The sequence below is a fragment of the Balaenoptera musculus genome, chromosome 1, assembly GCF_009873245.2.
Source record: "Balaenoptera musculus isolate JJ_BM4_2016_0621 chromosome 1, mBalMus1.pri.v3, whole genome shotgun sequence".
In the NCBI taxonomy this organism is placed as follows: domain Eukaryota; kingdom Metazoa; phylum Chordata; class Mammalia; order Artiodactyla; family Balaenopteridae; genus Balaenoptera; species Balaenoptera musculus.
Window position 1 is genome coordinate 137,587,775 of NC_045785.1, and position 23,600 is coordinate 137,611,374.

A 23,600-nucleotide genomic window follows, 5' to 3' on the forward strand; every position below is an offset into this window, starting at 1 on the left:
TCCTATCTTGCCCCACCCCCCCTCCCTCTCCCCACTGGTAACCACTAGTTTGTTCTCTACATCTGTGAGTCTGTTTATGTTTTGTTATATTCATTCATTTTATTTTTTAGATTCCACACATAACTGATAACATACAGTATTTCAAAAAAGAAAAAAAATCAAATTTATCATTCTTTTTCTTAAAGAAAAAAAGGAGAACTTAAAGAAAGAAGCATGGTTTAAAAAACCTGTATGTCTTCTTGTTCTTTTATATGTAACCATTCTGAAGTATAATGTTGAAAAGACAGAATGGCTGGTTGGTTAAAATCAGAATGTGCTAATAATCCTGAAGCAGGAGTTTTATTTAAATTCTCAACATGTGTTAGTATTTAGTTTTTTATAATAATTAAGAAAACTGTTGTAGAAAAACTAAAATAATACTACAATAATAAATCCAAAATATAATACTACTAGTAAAAGAAGCCAAGTGCAAGACACTTGCACTTAATATGTGAAATACATCCTCTCATTTAACTTTATTCAATCCTGAAAATAGGATTTTATTTAATCCTTAAAAGGTAGGGATAAACAACTCCATTTTACTAATGAGGAAGGTAAAACACAGAGAAGTTAACTAACATGTCCAGTTGGTGGAACTTGAATTCAGACTCAAGTCATTTGATGCTCAGATCACGTAGACTGTAGTTAAATACAAAAGCAAGAGTTAGCAGCATGCAAAGCTGGAGTGTCCACCATCTATGGGTTGTAAAGAGTACTGAAAAGTACCGAAAAGGAGAACTGTCTCCCTGAAAATGTTTGATAGGTTTTGTCTTATTTTCTTGCCTAAGGCGGGAGGGTAAATCTGACCCATGTAAATTCATCTTGTCCAGAAGAAGTTGCAAGTAAAATACTGATCTATAATTCTAGAGGAAAACAAAAGGGGGTGAGCATGATCCCATCCTGGAGGTAAACAAAACTTATTGCAAAACAATGAAGATAAAGCCTCCTATTTTGGCACAGATGAACAGATAGGTTGTGTGTGTGTTTGTTTTGCTTGTGGTAAACCAAGATAAGGTTATAAACTTTATGAAAGTAGAAAAAGAGGTAAAATTGACAAGTCTTTACTTGTAAGTAATATTTATTTGTTGAGTCTCAGGATATCAAGTTCTGTGCATCATTTTGAATGAGCTAGAAGTGAAAGAAGAGTATGCAGATCCTGTCCTCGATAAGTTTTTAAGTCTCATTAATGAACACAGTAGTCTTTGAACACCTGAAGGATCATATTGCCCTCAGAAGACCTATTGGTAATCTTGGATTTCCCTCTGCCTCAGCCATTTAACTTGAATCCTTTATTCTTCTGCTCTCTTCCTAAACTGAAAACTTCAAACTAACTGCAGAAATGAAGTCCTTTAAACATTTCTTTCCCCTTAAGCACTTATCTTTGAAATTCTAATGGAACTAAACTAGGACAGTATTTGCTCTACAAGTATGCTTACACATAACATTGCAAATGTGCTTTTGAGATTTTCAAACAAATTTTGGAGAGCTGAGTCTAGGCAGATTGGGAATAAGGAACTGTAAGGCCCTAAGATGAAAAACACCCCCAGTTAACTCAGAAATGGTACACAAGAAAATGATGAATTTTCTTCTCTCTCTTGCATTTTTTAGAAGAAATGCTGCAGTGTGATGCCCCTATTATCAAAGAAGTCTCTCGCATGCATCATGTCAGCATAACAACATTGTTAATGCTCCAGGGCTATGTCATGAAATCTCTGGAAGAAAAGTGGTGAGTGTTGCTGGGTGAAGGCGGTTTTTCCCTGGAGCTGCTCATTGGCTTCTGAAAGCCACGTTGGTCTCTAATCCACACTCATGGTTCATTGCCAGAGCTTCCCTGCAAAAGAAAAGCCAAACTTATCCTGAACCCTCTTACCTACCTGCCTACCTGCACACACACACACACACACAAACACACACACACACACACACACACACACATTTCTGTTCACCTGCCTGAGCAAGGAACACTACAGTATTGATCAGGAAGAACAGGTTGACATGGGCAAAGGATTGGAATGGTAAGAAGAGTATTTTTGAGTATCGCACCATTCCCCAAATCTCCCTTCCTCCAAAGGCTGTGATACTTTTTCCTGGATTGTTACCTTTTATGTGCCAGGTTTTTGCCTTCTTTGATAGTCTTGGTCTCCTGCTGGCAGGTTTAAAGATTACCAAGATCTCTTTCCACCTCATCCTCTGGAGAAGGAAACTGAAATACCACTAGCTTCGCCCAGGAAACCCTCAAAGACAGCAACTTACCTGCAGGAATCCCAGGTCAGTGAGGAAGTTGGTGAAGACAAGATATTGTGGACAAGGAAACCACTGCCGCGGCATTGTTGACCACACAAAATGTTTCACCGTTAGCTTATTTATTCACTAAAACAACTACTCTTTGGGATAGGCTTTCAAATCCCCATTTACAAAGGAGGAATCTGAGGCTCAGAGGAATTGTTGCAGTGAGAATTTAAGGAAATCCCTGTCTTCACTATCTGTGATTAGAACTAATTGAGTGATAGGCACAGGGCCTGGTCACATGGAGATCAAAATGTCAGGGTTTTTTTACTGCTGAAAACTAGTTTGGAGGACATGGATTGGCTATGAAGCCAAGTGGGTTTGATAATCCTCTCTGCACCCTTACTTACCTCCATGTGCAGTCACTGACATAGAGGAACAATTAGGCCTCCACTTACCTGGGTGAACCCCTTACAACATGACAAAGGGCAGGCCTGAGCATAGGTGTCTGCAGATAAGCAGCTCCCAGAGAGAATGCAAAAGTCTAAAGAGCAAAGCATGCCCATTTCCTTCTTCCAAACTCATCAATTATCTAACTCATTCTTTCTCTCATGGGAGGAGAGAAGAAGAAAAGAAAGAGGAGACAGGAATGTTATCAGCAAAATCTCTTCATATGGTTTGAGAAAAAAAATACATGCTCCTCTTAAATAATCACTTGCTCAATGTGTTGTAGAATTGGTCAACAGAAAGATATGAGCCCAGCTCTATCTGACTCTAAAGATCATGCTAAAGTATCTCTGAAAATAATGCCTGTGCCACTCACAGATATAGAGAACAAGCTAATGGTTACCAGGGGCAATATAGGGGTGGGGGGGGGGAAAGTGTTATTATGGGATTATATGACATCATGTGTGTGAGACTTCTGAAAATTGTAAAGCACTATAGACTTTAAAGAATCTTTCATTCAATTTAAAAAAAAGACGTGAGAAAAAATTTGTTTAAACCCAGCAGATCCCCAAATTGTATTTTTATAATCACAACATTATAAAATTATATACGCACTACGTGAAATAAAAACAATTATATTAGAATAGTGAAAAAAAATAACGCCTATGCCCACTGACACAATACCCCAGATATGAAAATGTGCTGCTCCCTCCTTTCTCTTTTTCCTTTCCTCCATATATGGATCAGCTCTATGTCAGGGTACCATGAATGATGATGTGGGAGAATAAAAAGAATACTGCACCCCGCATCAGGATGCTTCGTTTTAATTTCAGGTCTTCCAGTTGCTCTTAATTAAGAAAGTATAAAAAGGATTCAGCATGTACTTAGTGCCTACTTTGTGCCAAGCACTGCACATAGTGATTTACATATATTATCACTAACCTTCACCATAACCCTGAAGGCTGTTGTTTCTACCTTCCACATGGAGACATTGAGACATAGGTTAAGAAAGTTGATCCAAATTACCCAGTTAAGGTGAAGCTAGGCTCCAGACTCAAAGCTTCTGATACTAAATCCAGTGGTTTTTGTGCTTTACCACTGGCTCTCTAAAGCCATGCTTACACTAAGGTTCCCTCTCTATAGAATGAGACAATTGAACTAGTTGATCAACTAGATCTTTCTGGCTCTAAGTATCAGTTTATCAAGGGGTAAATAAACTGGAGAATGATCACTGGGTATCTATTAAGAAACAGATGAAGAAACATAACATGCATTTTTGTGTGTCCCTGTGTGTGTGGCGGGGGGGGGGGTGTATGAGTGTGTGCATGTAATTATATTTTTCTTTTATAATGCTTAGAAATTGTTTACTCATTTCCTTATTTCCTCAACATTTCAAAATCTGCCTGAGCCATTATTCCCTTCCTGTGAGTCATGCTTATCTCTGTCCTCTGTTTCTTTCTGTTCTTAGCTCTCACACGCTCTCTCCCAATCATGGCATCTCAAATCTTCACTGTAGAAAGACTATGGTAGAAAGAGCATTGCCAATGGCCCAAGCCATGCCTGGGTGAAGCCAGAATCTTCCACTTACCAACCCCTTATTCTGGGGAAGATTATACAAGTTCTTTGACCTGAGTTTCCTCACCTTTAAATTGGAGCTAAAATTTATTCTTTTTAAAAGAGATGTTGTGAGGATTAAATGTAATGAATGTCAAGTTTCTGGCACATAGTAGACTCTCAGTGAAGAGCAGGCTATGCTAATGGATATGTCATACTCCTTCCTCTTTCCCCAGAAAAGAGGCTGGCTGAAGATGATCAGCTTTATCAAGAGATTTTGTAAGTACCGCAGATTTATGTCTAATCCCCAAAAGCGCCGGGAGTTTGAAGACTATCTTCACCTGGAAGTACACAATAACAAGGAAAGTAAGTCAATTCTCTATTTACTCCTCTTCCCTGTTGATATTTTAGCTACAGGGGTTAACCCAGGTAAGAAGCTACAGAGCTTACTGCTTTGTGTCATGCTGTTAAGGAACCAAACCTGCGCCCTCTCACCTACCTGTGGTACAGCCAGTCTACTGACACTGTGTTGTGGTGAAGGAAAGTACAGCCTTTGTTGCAAGGCATCCAATATAGAGCAAACAAGGAGAATGGGCAGCTCATGCTCAAAAGACCTGAACTCCCATTGGCTTTCAGGGAAGGATTTTTAAAGGCAAGGTGAGGGAGAGGGTCGCAGGGTACCTGATCAGCTCATGGACATTCTTCTGATTGGTTGATAGTGAGGTAATTGGAGTCAACATCATCAACCTTCTGGTTCCAACTGGTCTGGGATCTACGTGCTGGTGGTCAGCATGCAGTTAACTTCTTTCACCTGGTGGAGGGTTTAGTGTCTGTAAAACAACTCAAGGATATGGCCCAGAATATTATCTATAGCCCTTGAAGAAGAACAAAAAGTCCTTGACTTTGTTGTATGGATAAACTACTATTATTTTATCTTGCTTGATTCTTTTCCTTTGTTTCTGCATTTTGTCACTTCTCTGATTAAATTTGTTCTTTGGAACTCAGGGAAGGCCTAGGATGCTAAAGCTTTTCTACAAACAAGAGGAAGGGAACATGGGGTGGAGGGCGGTGTCTGTCCCTAGGAAGGCCTCGCAGTGTTCTGTTTGGTTTCAATGCTTGTGTTAGCCTGGGGTCTAGCAAGAACTCCAGGTCCTGGGTGCAAAGCCAAGTCCAGCAGTCCCACCTAGAAAGGATGTGAGCCCAGTGCATTCTGTTCAAGGAGCCATAAAATGTAGATAATGATCAGTCTCAAGCACTTTGAGATCTCACATTTTACAAAACTACCTCCTTATGTTGTTTTTCCATAGTATAGATTTATTCAACTACTTCATTCATTCGTTCATTTGTTTGTTCAAGGCACTTTTCGAGAATACAGTGTGTGGCAGGCACTTTGCCAGGTGCTGGAGATACAGTAATAACTATGCAGCATATGATCTGCTCTCATGAGACCTACATTTCTGAGGGCAAGACAGAAAATGGAGTCACAGATGTTGGAGCCAAATTGCCTGGATGTGAATCTGCCAGTTTCTAACTGGAGGATCCTGCATAAGTGACTTTGTGCCTCATCTGTAGAATGGAAATAATAATTGTGCCTGTTGCATAGGGTTGTTGTGAGAATTGTCTTAATACATATAAAGCATCTTAGAACTGTTCTTGGCAATAGTAAGTGCCATAAAAGTGTTAGCCAGTATTCTTGCTATTTTTATAGAATTGTGATGAGTGATCCCAGTGATAACTGCAGAGAGCCCCTAATTAGTCAAGGAAGAGGGTAAGGGAAGACTTCTTCCAGAAAATGACATAAAATTGAGTTTTCAGAAATGAGCAAGTTAGGTAGGCAAAATAGGAGGGGAGCAACTTCTAGGTCTATATAGAATCCTAAAACAAGAAAGAGGATGGTGCAATTTAAGAACTGCAATCAGGCAAGTTGGACTAGAGGTTAATAAGATGGAGAAAGTGCCTGAGATAAACCTGGAGGGGTTGATAGTAACAAATCTCATCTCCCTTGATGATTTTTGTGTTGTTCCAACTCTCACTTTAACAAACAAAATTTTTTGTATGTAAGTTTTATGAATTGCTTCACAACCAAACATTTAGGATTTAAGAAGAGTTCTTTTGTTTCTTCTTTTAAATAAAATCAACTCAAACCTTTATGCCCCAGAATGGTGGGAAGTCCAATTTTACCCTCCTTTGACTTTCCACATCCCCAGCTTTGCATGAGAACCAACAACAAATGTACTACTGCAGCTCAACTGGAGATCTACTTGACCAGTGGTCTTCTTTCTATTACTATAATTAACATTTTCCAGGATTGTCATGTCCTTCAATTAATTGACCCATTTATCATTATGAAAGGACCTTCTTCATCCTGGGGGAATATTCTTTTATCTGAAATGTACTTTCAGATATAGTACATTTATCTGAAACAGCCACTCCAGCTCTCTTTTTGTTAGTGTTAGCATGAATACCTTTTTTCATTCCCTTACTTATAACCTATTTATGCCTTACATTTAAAGTGCTTTTCTTGGGACTTCCCTGGCAGTCCAGTGGTTAAGACTGAATGCTTCCACTGCAGGGGGCACAGGTTCAATCCCTGGTCAGGGAACCAAGATCCTGCATACCACGTGGCGTGGCCAAAAAATAATAGTAATAATTTTTTTTAAAAATAAAGTGTTTTTCTTGTAGCCAGCATATAGTTGGATCTTGCTTAAAAAAGAAAAACACCCTGACAAACTTAGCCCAATTAAGAGCCAATTGTGAGGCTCTCAGGAATTTTTTGAGCCAGTTGATAAACTACCAATAGCTTGAAATCAACCGTGGTGGGAATATTTACTACAGAAATCAGCAAATAATCCAAATTGTGTTTTCCCTTCCCTACCAGAGCCGGTTTACAAGTATACCACTGCTTCTAGGTTTTTGGGGGTAGATTTAGCACGCTCTTTTCCTAAAATGCCTGACCATCATATCAATTTCCACTGTTATCCAGACTTTTTTCCCTTCAAATTTAAGTCTAAGAGATAAAGATAGAGCGTAAGGTAGTAGAGAGGGACCTTATGTCATTCAGTGCTGTAACCCTAGGACCTAACACAGTGGGATATAAGAGGTGGTAGGTATTTGTTGAATGTTGTAGTTACCCTCCCATGCTATATGTAATACTGCACCAAAAGGAATCCTACTTACACCATAAGGAGCATCATGCCCATGCCAGTTATTCCATTCTGGAGCTGAATTAGACAGTTTTCCTAAACCAGGCAATTAACCAAGGTCTACTTGTCAGATCCTGCCCCAAACTGTTCTCAGCCCTGAATCCCTATGAATGGATTTCTTTGGATATATCTTATTTAGTCAAGAAACTTTCTAAAATAAGTGTCTTATTTTTCTGAGACACAGTCCAAACCTTCTAGAAGCTTCTATGCTTTTCTTTACACATTTCTGTCACTTTCCTACTCAGTTTCTTTAATAAACTTCTTTACTTTTTGTTTTAGCTTTTATTTTGCGCTGTTTTCCTAGTTTACTTCTAAATTACTTCCCTGATAAACCTTGAATAAGCATTATCAGAACCACACACTCCATTTTGAGAGTCACATATGCTGTTTCTGCAGAAATGTTAGGGATTAACCTAACTACTGTGTTGATTCTACTTCTATTAGTCAAGCACCAGGAAAACACCCTTCAGTACTCAGTTGATTTTTTTTTTTTTTTTTGGTACGTATGTTGTCATACTAATCTGAGCAAAAGGCTTTTTAACAGCGTTTCAAATCTAAGTGAAAGGTTGCACCCAGTGGTAGGAAACTACTATTTCAAAAAGCCCAAAGGTGGGTCCACAGTTTCCTTTTTTCATTTTGGTCATGCCCAGGTGGAAGGCTTCAGGCTTAAGAGTGACTTGATCAAACTAGATGTTAATTCCTTTCTCTTTCTCTCTCAGATTTCTCCACATCACCAAACATATCAGGACTCCCAATCACAAATCCCAACATCCAGAACGCAGATCACGAGAATGGAGACATAATCCTTATGAAGCGCCGGATATTTGGCCACAGGATTATTACTGTCAACTTTGCCATCAATGATTTATATTTCTTTTCTGAGATGGAAAAGTAAGTTTCCTATCTCTCTTTCGCCTCATGGCTTTCTATACTTAGTTCCTCCCAGCAAAGACTGGAGTGGCCTGGAAGTGATACAGGGATTTCAGCTCTGCCAGGCAGGAGTCTCCACCTGAAAAATCTCACTGAATGCTGTCCCTGTATCCATGTCCACCGTTTTTTCCTTTGGATCCTAAAAGCTCCTTAGTATTCTGCAGTCCCCAATATTGAAATGCACTTACTTATACCCAGGAAGTGGAGCAATTTTCTTCCTATTATTTATTAATATGATAGAAGTTCTCTTATGTCACACCACTGAGCCAATAGTTCTTTAGTTAAAGCAAGGAATTATAATAATAAAAATTGTGTGTGTGTATGTATGCATGACATTAAACAGATATTTTTAAGTTAAAACATATTAACGTACATTCACACACCTGTCAAACTTGAAGTAAAGCCAAAACCATTCCACTAATTGGAGGTCCACATATTTTTCTTATGTAAACCATACCTAAAATGCTATCTACTATTTCTAATTTCTTCTCTCCTTATGGTGGAGGGAGAAACTATAGTTACTGCAAAGCCATTTAATCCTTCTGGATTTTTATACTTGTTTTTACAATGTTTTAAATTGCCTTGCCACACCTATCTAACTCAGTAGCAATTTTTTTAAGGAACTCGCCTTTATTGGAACATCCCAAAGCATTCAAGTTTGTTTTCACAGAAACAACAAATTCCTTTTCTTTTCACGTTCATAGTTTGTCAATTTTCATAAATTACAAATTAAAGTAACAACAGGCAAAAACATTTGGGAAGAGATCTGAATAACTCTCAGTAAATATTTGCCTCAATTAGTTACAGAAAAGTGAGAGAGTTCATGAAAAGGTACCACCAGTGTGTACGCTGGGCGTGCCATCCATATCAGGCAATGTGTTCTTCAGACATGCAGGGCAGCTGGTAACTCCGCACACTGGTTAGGAGTGTTTGGTTAAGAGATCTTCCATGGTACCCTAAGGAAGGATTTAGCTCAGTTCCACAAATGTTCAGTGATTGTTTATTGTTTCTTAGGCACTGGATTTAGCATTGCAAATATAAAAAAACCAGCTAAGACATGTTCTCTATTCTCCAAGATCCCACAGACCAATGGGGATGGTAGACAAAACACACAAATGAAAGTTAGGAAGTAGGATGACAGTTGTCAAGTCAAGCCCAGGAAGTATATTTAGACAACTGAGTGCTTAGGAATGGTTTCTTAGGAGACAGGTCACCTAAGCTGAACTTTGAAGAATGAATAGGGGTTAGTGAGATTTTTTTTTTAAAGTGTGCAAGGGGCAGGCGAGTGAGAAGCAGAAAAAAGTACCAGAGTGAACAGCACTTTCTGCCACTGCTCCAATTCCTGTCACCATCATCTCTGCTTTCTCATTTGCTCTCTACAAACTGTTCTCTGCACAGCCGCCAGAGCAGCCTTTTCTCAGTGTAAACCACATTATATCCCTCTCCTGCTTAAAGTGTGCCAGCAGCTTCCCATTACCGCTGGGATAAAGTCCAAACCTCCTCTCATTGCCTAAAGGGCTCTACATGAGCAGGCCCTGCCTGCATCTCAAAGCTCACCTCGTGCTACTCGCCACTCACCCCATGCTCTAGCTATGAGGGTCTCCAGTCTGTCCCACTCGTGCCCCATGAGCTGGTGCCTGCCTCAGAGCCTTTGCACTTGCTCCCCACTCTGTGGGAAGAAGCCCCTGCCCTCAAGTCTTCAGATGACTGTCTTTTTCTTTCTCATTGTTCGAGTTTCAGTGCCCACCCCCTTCCCAAATCACTCATCCTCTTTTGTTGTCTTCATAGCACTCTACTGCGTATTGAATTATTCATCTATTCACTTATATGTCTTCTTCCTCTCGTTGATTATGAGCTCCTGGAAAGCAGGACTTTGTTTACTGTGTTCAGTGCTGAATCCCTGCTCCTGGAATGCCGCCTGCACAGAGTAAAACCATAATAAATGTCCGCTGATCAAATATATGAATAGACATGCAAAACAGGCTTTTAATGGGAAACCCTTGGTACTCCACTCTTAGGAAGATTTTAAATGGTTAAGATTTAAAATGGCCTGAGAGAAGTACATTGTGTATTTAAGATAAGGTATAACTGACAGATATTTTGGTTAGTAAATGAACATGTTGCTAGGAGACAAAGTAGAATGGTGGTTGCTGGGGGTTAGGGGAAGGGAGGAATGGGAGTTAGTGTTCAATGGGTATGGAGTTTTAGTTTGGGAAGATGAAAAAGTTCTGGAGATGGATGATGATGATGACTGCACAATTTATGTGGATGTACTTAATGCCACTGACCTCTACACTTAACAGTGATTAAACTGGTAAATTTTATGTTATGCATATCTTACTACAAGAAAAAAATTTTAAGAAAAGGAATATGTTGCTTCAGAAAGTGGTGGTAATTGTGAGAGGGTCAGCACAGGAGGGGAAAGAAAGAGCAAGATAGCCCTTAGCCCTTGAAATAGTCGGAGGCACAACTGATGAAGGGGCCAGGATGTGGGTAAAGACGGGAGGATGGGATAAATAAAGGAGTTTATGGTGAAGAAATACACTTGAAGAAGCACTTAGCATATCATCTGACATGTGGTAGGTGCTCAGTTAGTATTTGCCGATGGATGAATTATGATTGAATGAACGAAGTCACAACCTGGCCCAGGACTGGCTCTTTTGTTTTTAGGCCAGAAATAGGTCTGAGCCAGCCACCCTATTTAGTCTTTCATTTTCTCCTTGAAAGACTAACTTGATTTAGTCTGATTTCCTCTTTACTACCTCTTTTTAGATTTAATGGTTTGGTGAGTTCAGCTCATGTGCTACAAGTCAACCGGGCATACAACGAGAATGACGTGATCTTAATGAAGTCCAAAATTAACATCATCCTAAAGCTCTACCTGCATTCAGAGGTCCCTCCAAGGCTGAGGGTAAGGGGGAACCCCACTCCTCTCTGGCCTTTTGCCAAGAAGCATTTCCCCCACAAGAACCCTGAAAGCTAATTGTAAGGCACCTCCTAAGTCCGGGTCAACCAGATGTCCTTTACCTAGCAGCCCCATGAAAAACTTCTGCCTTCTGGGGAGGAGGTGGTCTTGAAAGTTCTGGGGGGCCAAAAGTGTTTTTCTTCCTTCCCTGGAGCCTCTGCCAGTGACAGGCTCCCACTCTGTGGGTAGGTAAACATCTCTGAGTCCCAGAAGGATGCCATCCTTGCTACCATTGCAGAGGGCCACCTAGATCGGAGCATCTTCCACGGGGCTATCATGGCTCTCTTCCCCGTCATTATGTACTTCTGGAAAAGGTAACTATCTCCCTTCACCTGAGGACCATGAAGTCAGGAAAGTACATTTGACTTTCTGGAGACTTTTCTGTCTTCTTCTAGCCCTCTGTTTCAGTTTCCAGTTTCATGGGAACTCAGATGGTGTAGTCTTATGGTCTTATGCTGTTCACCCACTCTGTCCCTCACATTCTCACACTGAACACTGAATCAGAGAGTAAAAGGCCATGTAAGACTGGAGATCAGGATGCCTAACTCCCACCTCTCCCTTAGGTTTTCTTAGGTGTAGGTTCCTCACCTAAGGATGAGGATAGACCACAGCTACTTGGGAGAAATTCTGTCAAGACTAACACAACTGTACTTGGGCTTAAGGAGCTTCACAGAGGCAGTAAGCAGAAAACCTTTGCTCTATTAGGCTCAGATCCCATGATTATCACTAGGGCCACAGTTGCTAGATATTTCCATTTTCAAAAGGAGTTAGACAGTCAGATTTGCATGCCATATCTCCCAAGATTAAAGTGGCAAATATGGCAATTAACTCAAGACAAAAACATGGTGAGGAAGCTGTGAAGGACAAAACACAAACATAAAACAAACAAAATTTAAAAAATAAATAAATATAATAAAAATAAAACAAACAAAATGGCTGCACAACAGATGCAACCTGAGGCCCACTGGTTCCAAACCTACCTGTCAAGGTTTGGGCTGAGAGACTAGCCCAGATCTTCCCAGCCGGTTATTGACTCCTTTGATCTACTCCAGCTCCAGCTCATACCATACACGTAGTGACTGGCAGTGCCCTGGGTGATAGTGACCAGAGGACAGCTGGCTGAAATGTTCCCAGACCAGGCTAATTTGGACATTTAGATTATTATGTGATTCTGGCCCTTAGGGATTCCCCTCTCCTACAAAAGAAAATGTTGCTTTATTAAAATAGAAGTGTAAAGGTTGCTTACCCATAACCAACGTTTAGTTTAAAAGAGCTAATAAATTATTTAATGTAAAATGTTTTAAAAATATAAAAATCTAAGATCAAGATCATCAGTTTAGACTTTTGTCTTATTTATTTATTTTTGTGGCAGTGCCATGCAGCATGCAGGATCTTAGTTCCCCAACCAGGGATCGAACCCGTGCTCCCTGCAGTGGAAGCACAGTCTTAACCAGTGGACCGCCAGGGAAGTCCCCAGTTTAGCCTTTTGAACACCAGTTGTTACCTAGCACTTAATTCTAGACTTGATTCTGGTTCTCCGAACCAGGACTCAATGGAAACTCATCCTTAAATTTTCTGGAGGTTCAGAAGCCCCTGAGAAATACACACTGCTCCCGGTTGGAGTCAGTGCTCAGCTCTCCCTCAGACCTACTGAGGAGTATAGCGGTGCAGGCTTTGAATCCCTAATCCTCATGCAGCTGGTTCTTTACTTCCCTTCCTGTATACTTATAAAAAGTTTCATATTGTGCAAACCCTGTCCATGCATATTATCTAAGATGAACCTCTCAGCAACACTGTGAGCTGGGTGGGGCAAAGTATTATTATCCCTATTTTATAGATGAGGAAACCTCGGTTCAGAGTGATTAAGGGACTTGCCTAGGATCACTTGGTAAGTAGTAAAACCAGGATTAGAAACGAGGTCTCTTGGTCTCTTAAGCACCCTAAAGAATGCATTTGTGGCACATTGCATGGCTCGTAATGAGAGGGAGACCCAGTTCAGTAAATGGAATGAGAGAAACCAACTGTAAATGAACAGAGTACCCCCTCAGTGAGGAGGAGGGAGGGTGGAACTCAAGACACCAGAGCCAAAGCAGGATAGAAAATAAATCCAGTCTTAGCCAAGACTGACCTCCAAGAGGTCCCATCCAGGGGCAGGCTGAGGGATAGCAAAGGGTTAGAGGCCAGGGAGGAAAAGATGGGGAGTGTCACAGGGCTTCTAGGGAGTGAGAGTTCCCAGGTTGCAGTGAGTCTGCATGAGGAACCAGGGTCTACTCCAGGGAAGGGGCTGTTAGGAATGAGGTGAGGGGATCATGGCCCTCAGTTAAGGGACAGGATGGAAACCAAGGATCTGGTCCCTAGAGGAGGCCAGTCAGACACTCTGGCTGCACCAGGTGGGATCAGATAGTGATCTCATCTCCTAGTCCAAGGCTGAAGCGAGCACCCCAGCAGTTAGCCCCGCCCAGGCCTGAGTGCTGCACATTCTTTACAGACTCCATTCACTGGTGGTTCCAGAAGGAAGTCCCAGCGTACTGCCCAGGCCAGACCCTCACTGGAGCCAGGCCTGGACAAAGAAGAGGCCTCAGATGAAGGGCCTCTGACAGGCAGCACTCTGAGGCCAATGGCTCTACTCCGCTCTGTTGGACACCCCCCTCTCTGTGCAGACTGGTCCTGACCCCATTCCCCGGTGCTCAGTGGTCCAGCCCTTTCAGCTAGTGGTTTTCTCCCTGTGACCAGAAGCCATTTTTCTCACAGGTTTTGTTCCTGGAAGGCAATCCGCTCTTACGTCCAGCACAGGGGGCAGAAGTTCAAGGACAAAATAGTTTCTCCTAAACCTGTGTACAAGTACCCTTCTTGGAGTGGAGGTAAGCTCCACCATGACCCACAGCCCCATTCTCTAGCAGACGAGACTCACAGAGGGAAGAGAGAGGTCCGGAAGGACCAGCTGTAAGACTTCACAGAAGGTGTTTGTTGGAGGGGTGACCATCTCATTAACTTGGCCCCCAGAGAAGCATTAACGCATACTTTATCTGTGGCTATCAGTGCTAGCAAAAGGGTACCCCACCCATGCATTGCTCCTTGGCAGTACCTCCCAGGATGCAGGTCACAGACTCCGTGGGGGGTAGATGGAGGTGGCAAGCTGCTTTACTGCTGTTGATGAAGCCCTCCTGCTCCAACTGTCTCCATTCAACCCTATCATCTGAAAAGCATCTATTGTATAGTGTTAAGTGAGAAGATGAAAAAACTGGATGTAGAGTGTGACTTTAGTGTGGTAAATATATATAAATCATTACGTATGTATGTAATTTTTATGAAACATGGGAAGGAACTTAGAAATAAAGTATTAATGAATTATCTCTGGGTAGTGTGATTATGAGATGTTTATACACTTAGTATTAACATACATATATTACTAATATATTTATAAATAAATATATACATATATATGTTTCCTTAACACAGAGCAGTTAAACTCAGCCCCTTTCCCCATACCTGCGCTGAGATCAGTACTTGAGCGAAAAAAAAGGGAATTTTAAAGAGAGGGAGGAGGAGGGTGCACAGGGAAGTGCCTGACGAGGGCAAGGCTGGATGTCTCTGCAGTGGAAATTTGGGGGAACCAAAGACAACAGGTCTGTGAATCTGGGAACAGTACCAGCATCAGAACAAAATATGGAGATAGGACAAGAATCTTAAAAACAGCAGCTAACTGTCCCGTGATGGAGCTGAGCGTTCTGTTGTTTCAGCTCAAACCTACCCCATTCTCGTGTCCATTTCCCCGGATACTCACCCCTGCCCCCATCCCAGCCCTCACAAGCAAGCACCCCACCCCCTGCTTGGAGTGCAAAGGGCCCTTGAGACCTCAGTCCATCTCTGGCTGGCCCGAATGGTAGGGGAAGCAAGGCTGGCTGGCTGTAGAGTGTCCTGCCCCTCTAAGAGGGTCCTCACCTTCGTTTGAAACAGATCACCTACCTTTTTGGCTGCAGCCACCCCAAGGGTCGATGAACATTGTTCATTATCCTTGTCTCAGCCATGTGGAATGTCACATCAGCAGGCGGAAATCAGCAATCTATTTAGTATATGGAGCAGAATGTCCCTGTGGGTGCAAGGGCTTATTTAGGATGCCGGTAGGTGTAGGGAAATAGGGGAGTAGTAAGAGGAAAAGGAGGGGGAGGAGGGCAGGCAGGGTGGGCAAATGATACTCACTCAGAGGAGCCAGCAAATGTCCCTTAGTGCCTGCCCCAGAGCTTCCAGCCTTTGGCTCATTTCCTCCTGCTGAGCTCCAGGGACGCAGATCCCCAAATCTTTTCTGGTATCTGAAGTTGGAAGAGGGCAGCAGGGTGTCCTGAGCTAAGGGGTCAGGCCACTTGGGTTCTCAGCCTGGAGTGTCATGGTGTGGGACTGAGGGACCTTGACCATCTTGCTTCCCCTCTCTCAGCCTCATACCCCTTATCTCAGATACCAAGGTTTGGATTTACATAATGTTCTAACACTAACATCCTATAATTCAAAGAATGTTAAACAGGGGCTTTCTTGCTTACTTACAAAGATTTATTTTGTTGGGTGTCACTGTAAGTGTTTTTAATGAGCCCCCTTCTTCCTTCCCCAGGAGACCATGCTGTCTTAAGATTCACCTTGCTCAGAGGTATTGAGTGGTTGTGACCTCAACTCCGGGATGCAGCCGGAAGCCCAGTCCAAAACTGTGAGTTGGAGTTGGAACCCCACTGATATCAAAAGTCTACTACTCAATTAGAGGGTGACTGGACGGCCGGCTCGGCCAGTCTCCTTACTGACCATGAGGAGACCGACACCTCCAAAATATGAAGTGACTCTGCCACTCACAAGAGATGGGGTGAAAACTGGGTCTCCTGGCCATCCTTCGGGGCTCTGTGCACAACTCCCATTTGAATAATCGTGTCTTCCTGATTATGGCCCCTGATAGAGCCCCTTGAAGGGGGGCGTGCCTTAAGCTTCTCTGTATCTCTCCTGGCTCCTCGGCCTATTTCCAGGTGTGGTGTATGACCTTTAATGAGACAATCATAACATCCGCTGGTTACTTCTTCCTCCCACTGAGAGCGCCCACTGGCTGGAACAGGACCTCCGTCCCACACCTCCTACTTCCCAGATGCTCCTGCTACTGACCTTCTTATCCTTGTAATAAACACTATGGCCCTAGCTTCGCATTTTGGGGTCCTTGTTATATCCTTTTTCTTCCCCATCTTCAGCCTCAAGGAGTCAATCCCACTCCCAAGCACTAAACCTGCCTCTGTTTCCGCATGGTCTCTCCCAACTAGCGTTTCCTGTCTATCCCAATTATCAGCATCTATTTCTAGGTTGGGGGATACTGCTTCTCTGCCTCTCGAAGGCATGAGATGCCAGTTTGCCCCGTCTGCTTGTTTGTATATGTCCACTCATTGCTTAATGGCGGGGAGGCCACTATAGAACATTGCCCGTGATCTGTAAGATCCAAACAGCCCTAAAGTCTTGTGATTCTAGTGTTCATCTGGCAGATTAATCTCCTTATTTTACTTCCTTGGGTCTATGAGGTTGGCAACATGACCTCTGCCTCCAGATGAAATGTCTCCTAGGACAAAAAAAAAAAAATTGCAGCATATAAACCAGGCCTTCTGAATGTCCCTGGGGCATTACTGCTTCCCCTTCCCTCTCCCAACTCCTTCCCTAGAGGCATTCCCTGGAAGCTGTCCTGGGCTGACCCTCCAGTGAGCGACTGTGCCATGAGTGCTGATGCATTTTTTTCTCTGTATTTGTCTTTAGCTTCATCTAGCATCCTTACCCAGTCAAGACATGCTCTCTCCGCCATGCAGTTGTGTCCTGTCCCAGGGTAGGCATGAGACAGAAGTCCTCTTCTTCAGTGCAGAGTTGCTTTGTCCAAGTGTATGATGGGAGATGGGGGAGAAACTTCCCTGAGACCTAGCTCCATATCCTGACACCCCTTGGCATACAGAAGCAAGAAGCCTCTTGAGCTTGCTGTTTCTCAAGAGGCATCTAGTCAGGGTAGCGAAGGAAGGGCTTTTCTGTGCGTTAGTGTCCCTCTCCATCAAGACAGCCACTTTGAAGAAATTGGAGCCCCTGACCCACCTCCCAGTAGAATGCTATTGTCGGGGGAAGTGTCCTGGATGATCTTTTATTGCTAGCTTCCCTAATACTGCAGTCCTTCAGGGCAAGATGAATAAGATGGGAAAGAAGAGCTATTCTTCTGCTTGCCAGGATATTGGCAATAAGGATGCAAAGGATTTGAGACTGTTAAAATCTGATTTAGCCTAATCCACTTCTGTACAAGCATCAGAGTGGGACTGATGCTAAGTTAGGGATATAGGAGAATCCCCAGGGGGTCGTGGAAACAGTGCCAAAAGGCTACTTGAAGGTCAAGGTTATAGACAGCAGGCTCTATGAATGGCAGGCCTGGTTTCTCACCAGCCATCCCACCTTCTCAGACTTGCTGCAAGTCCAACAGGGGCTTGGAGCTGCCCAGGCATTATTTGCCAGTGCTGGTGCCTGGAAGACAAGCAACTTGGGAGCTCTTTGCACAGAAGGGCGATGCATTGCTTCACAGTTACAAGTTCTTGAGGAAGAAGATGAGAATAAGAATGAGGGGGCCCTGTCCTGAAAGCAAAGGGTTTGAGCTTTGGCCGTCGCCATACTTAGAGGGGATGACAGCAACCAGCCGGTAGAGAATACAATCCCATTTACCTCAATGCCATTGTGATAACTGGCCACTCTTCTCCCTTCCTTCAGGCCAAAATTACCCAGCACCAAAAAGGAGAAGAAGTAATCAAGTCAGACCCCCCAACAGAGGCACATCATCTCTCAGGCCTCCTCCCACTGACAGAACTTTTTCTGGTCAGAAATGAAATGCCCTGAAGCCATCTGCCCTGGGAAGATCAATGGGGTGGTAGCCCAGACCTGGCAGGAACAGACTGCAGTGGCTAAGATGTGGGCGGAGAGCACGAACAGAAGCACCTCTGCCCCCACTGATCCCAGAGGTTCTATCAGAGATGGTCTTTCCATGGTGGGTGTGTAACAGAACACCTACGCTTGGGGTCAGGACACCTGGGTTCTAGTCTCACTCTGCAGCTGTATGGCCTTGAGCAAATCCCTGACTCAAGGTTGTTGAAGAGTCCCAGGAGAACTGTATGTAGATGGCATTAAACACCCTAGGAAGCAAGGTACTGTTTTTATTGGATGGGATCTTTTATTGCTAGGATCCCCTCATTTGGACGATGACTCACACCCATTGTCTCAGCAAATCCTCACAACCCTGTGAGTAACCATGTCTGAAATCATTTATTTTTAAATAGATGAAGAACTGATACACAGCGATGGTAAATGACTTTCCCAAGATCACTAGGTAGTAAATGGCAGGGTCTGGACTCGAACATACCACTTCTGATTCTTTGGCCAGTTCTCATTGCATGGTCACCATCTACACAACTCTTCACACAAAAGGAATAGTTCTTCCCTGGAATTCTGTCCATTTGCCAATTAATAGATAGAGGAGAGACTCGGGAAAATGTTTGACCTAAAAACCAAATTATTGTCATCATTTTAGAGTGACTTGGCCCATTTTCTGCCCTTTGAAGAAAATCGGGAGTAAAATGACAGTCAGAATATCCTAAACAAGCCCTCCACTTGGCTCATTGATTCCATGGTTTGCAGGATGACGAGAGACTAGAAAGCTTATTGGAGAATCCTTTCCAATTTCCAGACAAAGTTTCCTGCTATGCTGATGTCCTTTATTTCCTAGACTTTTCTCAAGATGATAAGTATTGAGATGTCCGGACAGGGCTCGCAAACACCCGGGACTGTGGAATCATCTGGGTGGGGCTGTGCCTGTGACAGGTCCAGGAAGACGGAAGGCAGACATGAGTAGGGGAGGTCTGGATGTAGGCAAGGTATGGGGAGCCTCTCAGGCACGGACAAGGTCCGGCGAAGCAAGCATTCAGCATAAGGGGGGCCCAGAGGAAGGGAGTAAGGCTTCCTCCCCTAACAGGGCCAGGGCTCCAGAAAAGGACTTCAATTAACAGAAGCAGCAGAAGGCATGAGACAGAATTACAGTTCCTAAAAATCAGGCAAGAAACTAAGGCAACATTCCAGGAAAAGAATGGAGAAGAGCCCTATTACTGGAATTGAGGTGCCAGGAATGAGCTTGGTCAAAAAGGAACAAGAGTTGGAGCGTGGAACTGGAGAGGATGTCAGGCCAGCAACAAGGTGACGGACGAGGATCTAGTAAAATACCGGGTCAGGGTCATTGCCTACCTACCCTCGCAGTGGACTGAGGTAAGGCTGAATCTACAGACTGGCAATAGGTGGGTCCCACTGAAGGAAGAGAAAGATTGTTCAGTGGACTCATTCGAAACTGTGATCTTTGCCCGTTTCTTAATTCTCTCTCTCTGTGCGCTCACCCATGGGTGTATTCATGCACAGGTATGCAAGCACACGCAAGCATATTATTTAAAAGGCCTCACGACACTTATGAGGACCACTCTGAGTAGAAAAAAATTCTGCTCTTTTATTGAGTCTTGCTGATTGCTTCCCACAGTTTCTTATGCTGTCACTTCAGAGATCCCAGATCTAGCATGTTCTAACACCAGAACTCGGTGAGTGTTCCAAAGTCAATCACCTATAGGATGCAGGCAAGTAATGTAAGCTAGTAAAGTAACCCCTGAGAGATAACAGGGGATGGTAGAGACTGTGATGAGCTGGAGAATACAGCTCAGAGGGTCGGCGACAGTCAGCTCTAGCCGGCCAACCCAGTGCTGCCAGAGCTGCTTACTTGAAAAAAAAAAAAAAATGAAAGAAAGAAAAGGAAGGAGGAAGAGAAGGAGGTAGGGAGGGAGAGAAGAAGGAGGGAGGGAGGGAGAAAAAAGGGAAAGAAGAAAAAGGAAAAAGAACAAAGAACAAGATGTTTAGAATTTTTCTAACACATTCAGGTCAAACAAAACTTGGCTGTGGGTGAGCTTGGTTCACAGCCCAACAAGTTGCAGTCTTTGCTTTAAGCTATCTCTTTCCCTGTGAAATTGTGTTTGGGTCCTGGGTCATCTTAGACAGAATGGAGGAAGAGACGTCCTGACAATGGACCCAAAGGGGCCACAGACAGACCTTTAAGGAAAGGGCCAAGAAAGAAGAACCAGGTAAGGAAGCTGGTCTACTCTAGTCCCTTGTATTCATTTTCTGTTGCTACCATAATGAATGAGCAGAAACTTAGGTACTTAAAACAACATCAAAGTACTGTCTTACAGTTCGGTAGGTGAGAAGTCTGACCTGGGACTCATTGGGCTAATGTCAAGGTGTGCAGGACTACATTCCTTTCTGGAAGCTCTAGGGGTGGATCCGTTTCCTTGCTCGTTTAGGTTGTTAGGAGAATCCAGTCCCTGCGGTTGGAGACTGAGGTCTTGTTACCTTGCTGGCTGTCGGCCTTTCTTTGCCTGGTTGAAAAAGCCTCCACTCCTTAGTGGCAGACACAAGACCATTGACAACTCGACCGCGGGCTAGGTTTCCACATTTATTTCTTGCCTCTCCCCCTCATGGACTTCATCCTCCAGCAACACCATTGTCTAAAATGCCCTTCCCTTTCTTCTCCACTGGGCAGTAAGAAACATCACAGTGGTGATGTCTTCTGGTTATCCCCTCTCTCTCACCCTTCTGTTTCTGCAACATGTTTTTCCCCCTTTTTGGAGATACCTATTCGTGTATGTGCCTCACCTACTAGACTGTATACTTTTATAGGGCAGAGACCATTTCCTATTGTTCTTCATACCTCCAACACCTCGCACAGTAATGCATGTAATAGTTGCCCCACAGATACACAATGAATGCATGAGTAAACGAACTGTGCCTGGCGCTGGGAATGGAGTGGAGAAAACAGAATACACAGCTCGTGGCTGCCCTGACCTTACAGCCAGTTACGCCAACCTCACAGGCCATTAGAGTAGATGGTGCTGTTGACCAGAAAATCAAATCAGTAACCAATACAATTGTGACGAGCCCAATAAAGAAGAAATAGCAAATTTTCCTTATGAAACATTTTTATACTCCAATAATGCTTTATGCTTTCAGAACTTTCTGTTTTTTAAGGAAGCTCACGTAACCCATTCAGACTAAAGGGTGACAGAAAGAGGCAGAGGAAAACAGAGCAAGAGAGCCCAAGAGAGATCTGCCTTCCACGTTCAGGAGCCTTTTCAGTTCTGTGTGCCTGGGAGTGATATAAATCGCCCCTCTTTCTACAGCAAGTGTGTCCCTCATTTTGAATGCCTCCAAATGATCCAGGTGTCACTGCAGAAGAGAGGCGGCTCTTGTGTGCAGCACCTCAGGGGGCCAGTCCTCACCCCTACACCTCAACCAGCACTGCATATCATTAGCCAGAATAAAAGACGTCCATGTTCACAATCGTGGGCCTACCATACTCTCATTAAAGGGCACAGGGAAACAGTACGTTGCTCCCTAGGGGGCTCCTAAGGTCACTTCCAATTCAAGAGCTTAGTGGAAATACTACTCCCCATCCTGGATCAAGACCAGGGGCCAGCCAGCGTTGTCCAGAGGCTCAGGAACATAGGCCCTCCCCTGACCAACAGAGTTCCTTCAGAGCTCCCGCTTTTCCCTGAAGCAGACTGGTTTTAAATCCTCTCTCCACTCCTGAGTAACTTTGTAATCATCAGCAAATTACTTAACGTCACTGAGTCCCGATCTCGACACCCTTGTGTGTGAAACAGAGGTGATAAGGTCTACCTCACAGGGCTGTCTGGAGACTAACTTGAAGTCTTGCAGGCCAAGTGCACTCCATGGGGCCAGGAACAGAGCTGGGGGCAGGGACATTAGTTGCTGCCCCTCTTTCCACCTTGTCCCCTAACTTCTCAGAACATGAAGAAACTGATTGACCAGGAGTGGTATACTGGAAGTGCTAAATCCTGAGAAAATTCTGAATGCACTTCCTCCAACAAGATACATGGTCTGTGGGGGGTTGAGTGGCCAGGAATCCACAGGTCCATTTAATTCCTAATGTATATGTAGTCGTTTGGAGGATTTCTATATGTTATATATTTACTATTAATAGGAGGTAAAAAGATTTCCTCCTGTGCCCATGGATTTCCTCCATGCACACCCGGAGCCCCTAGCCGATACTTCAAAATATTTGTGACCCTTTATTGAGCGCTTAACTATGTGACAGCTGGGATAGGAATTGTAAGCCTTTTTTTTTTTTTTTTTTTTTTTTTTTTTTTTAATTTTCTATAGCTATAATTTTTTTTTTTTTTTATTCACACACACACACACTGTATTTTATTTTTACAAGACATAAATAGACTGACACCAAGCATTGTACATGGATGACCACAACAAAAGCAACAATGATTGCAATTACCAAACATGAAACACACTCATACTATGTCATAATATTGACATTCAGTCCAGTAATCCTCCACTGTAACAGCTCCTTTACTTTGCAGTGAAAATTGATTTGTATATTCTTTGCCTCTGAGTCCTTGTGGGATTTTTTTTTTTTAAATTCAGACAGAAAGTCACAAAAATTATACTCATCCTCATCAGTTCACTCAGTCCCATGTAATTAATTTTTTTTTCATCTTGATCTTTTGTTAGCACTTTTATGAGTTCATCAGTTTTTCATTAGAGTTCTGAAAATGCTTATTCATTCAGTTCAGCAGTACAGTCAGTTACCAGAAACCTGTACTTGTCAGAGTCTTTTCCATGAATTTCTTGAAGATGAAACCCTTTTATAGGAACATATTTGCAAAATCATCAGAGTACACCCAGGACTGTCTGTAAATGACAAAAGACTTAAAAATGACCACGGTTAAAGATTTGATGAAAGTTCATAATAATGCAGTTGACAAGAAAATTAGTTATTTCTGAGATATACATTTTAAAGTAATAACTAGGATTATTACTTATAACATTATACCAGAACATATAAGATTTTTAGAAATTTCATGTAATGTCTGAAACATTTATATTAACATATTTCCATACATATTTCCATACAAATACAAATATAAGATTTTTAGAAATTTCATGTAATGTCTGAAACATTTATATTAACATATTTCCATACATATTTCCATACAAATACAAATATAAGATTTTTAGAAATTTCATGTAATGTCTGAAACATTTATATTAACATATTTCCATACAAATAACCCAATGAAAGTTTAGTATTAGTTGTTTTGTTTGTTTTTTTATACTGCAGGTTCTTATTAGGCATCAGT

General features: G+C 42.7%; 1 protein-coding gene across 1 annotated transcript in view; it reads left to right on the forward strand.

Annotated features, from left to right (window-relative positions):
• Positions 1-18,151, forward strand: part of LOC118880314 (regulator of G-protein signaling protein-like) — a 97,962-nt gene extending 79,811 nt beyond the window's left edge. The window contains 10 exon segments of the mRNA XM_036823968.1: positions 1,648-1,765; positions 2,193-2,307; positions 4,503-4,632; positions 8,189-8,360; positions 11,172-11,310; positions 11,554-11,678; positions 14,116-14,225; positions 15,968-16,060; positions 17,134-17,200; positions 18,115-18,151. Of these exon segments, the coding sequence (XP_036679863.1) occupies positions 1,648-1,765; positions 2,193-2,307; positions 4,503-4,632; positions 8,189-8,360; positions 11,172-11,310; positions 11,554-11,678; positions 14,116-14,225; positions 15,968-16,060; positions 17,134-17,200; positions 18,115-18,151 (1,106 nt within the window).
• Positions 18,152-23,600: the final 5,449 nt, after the last annotated feature.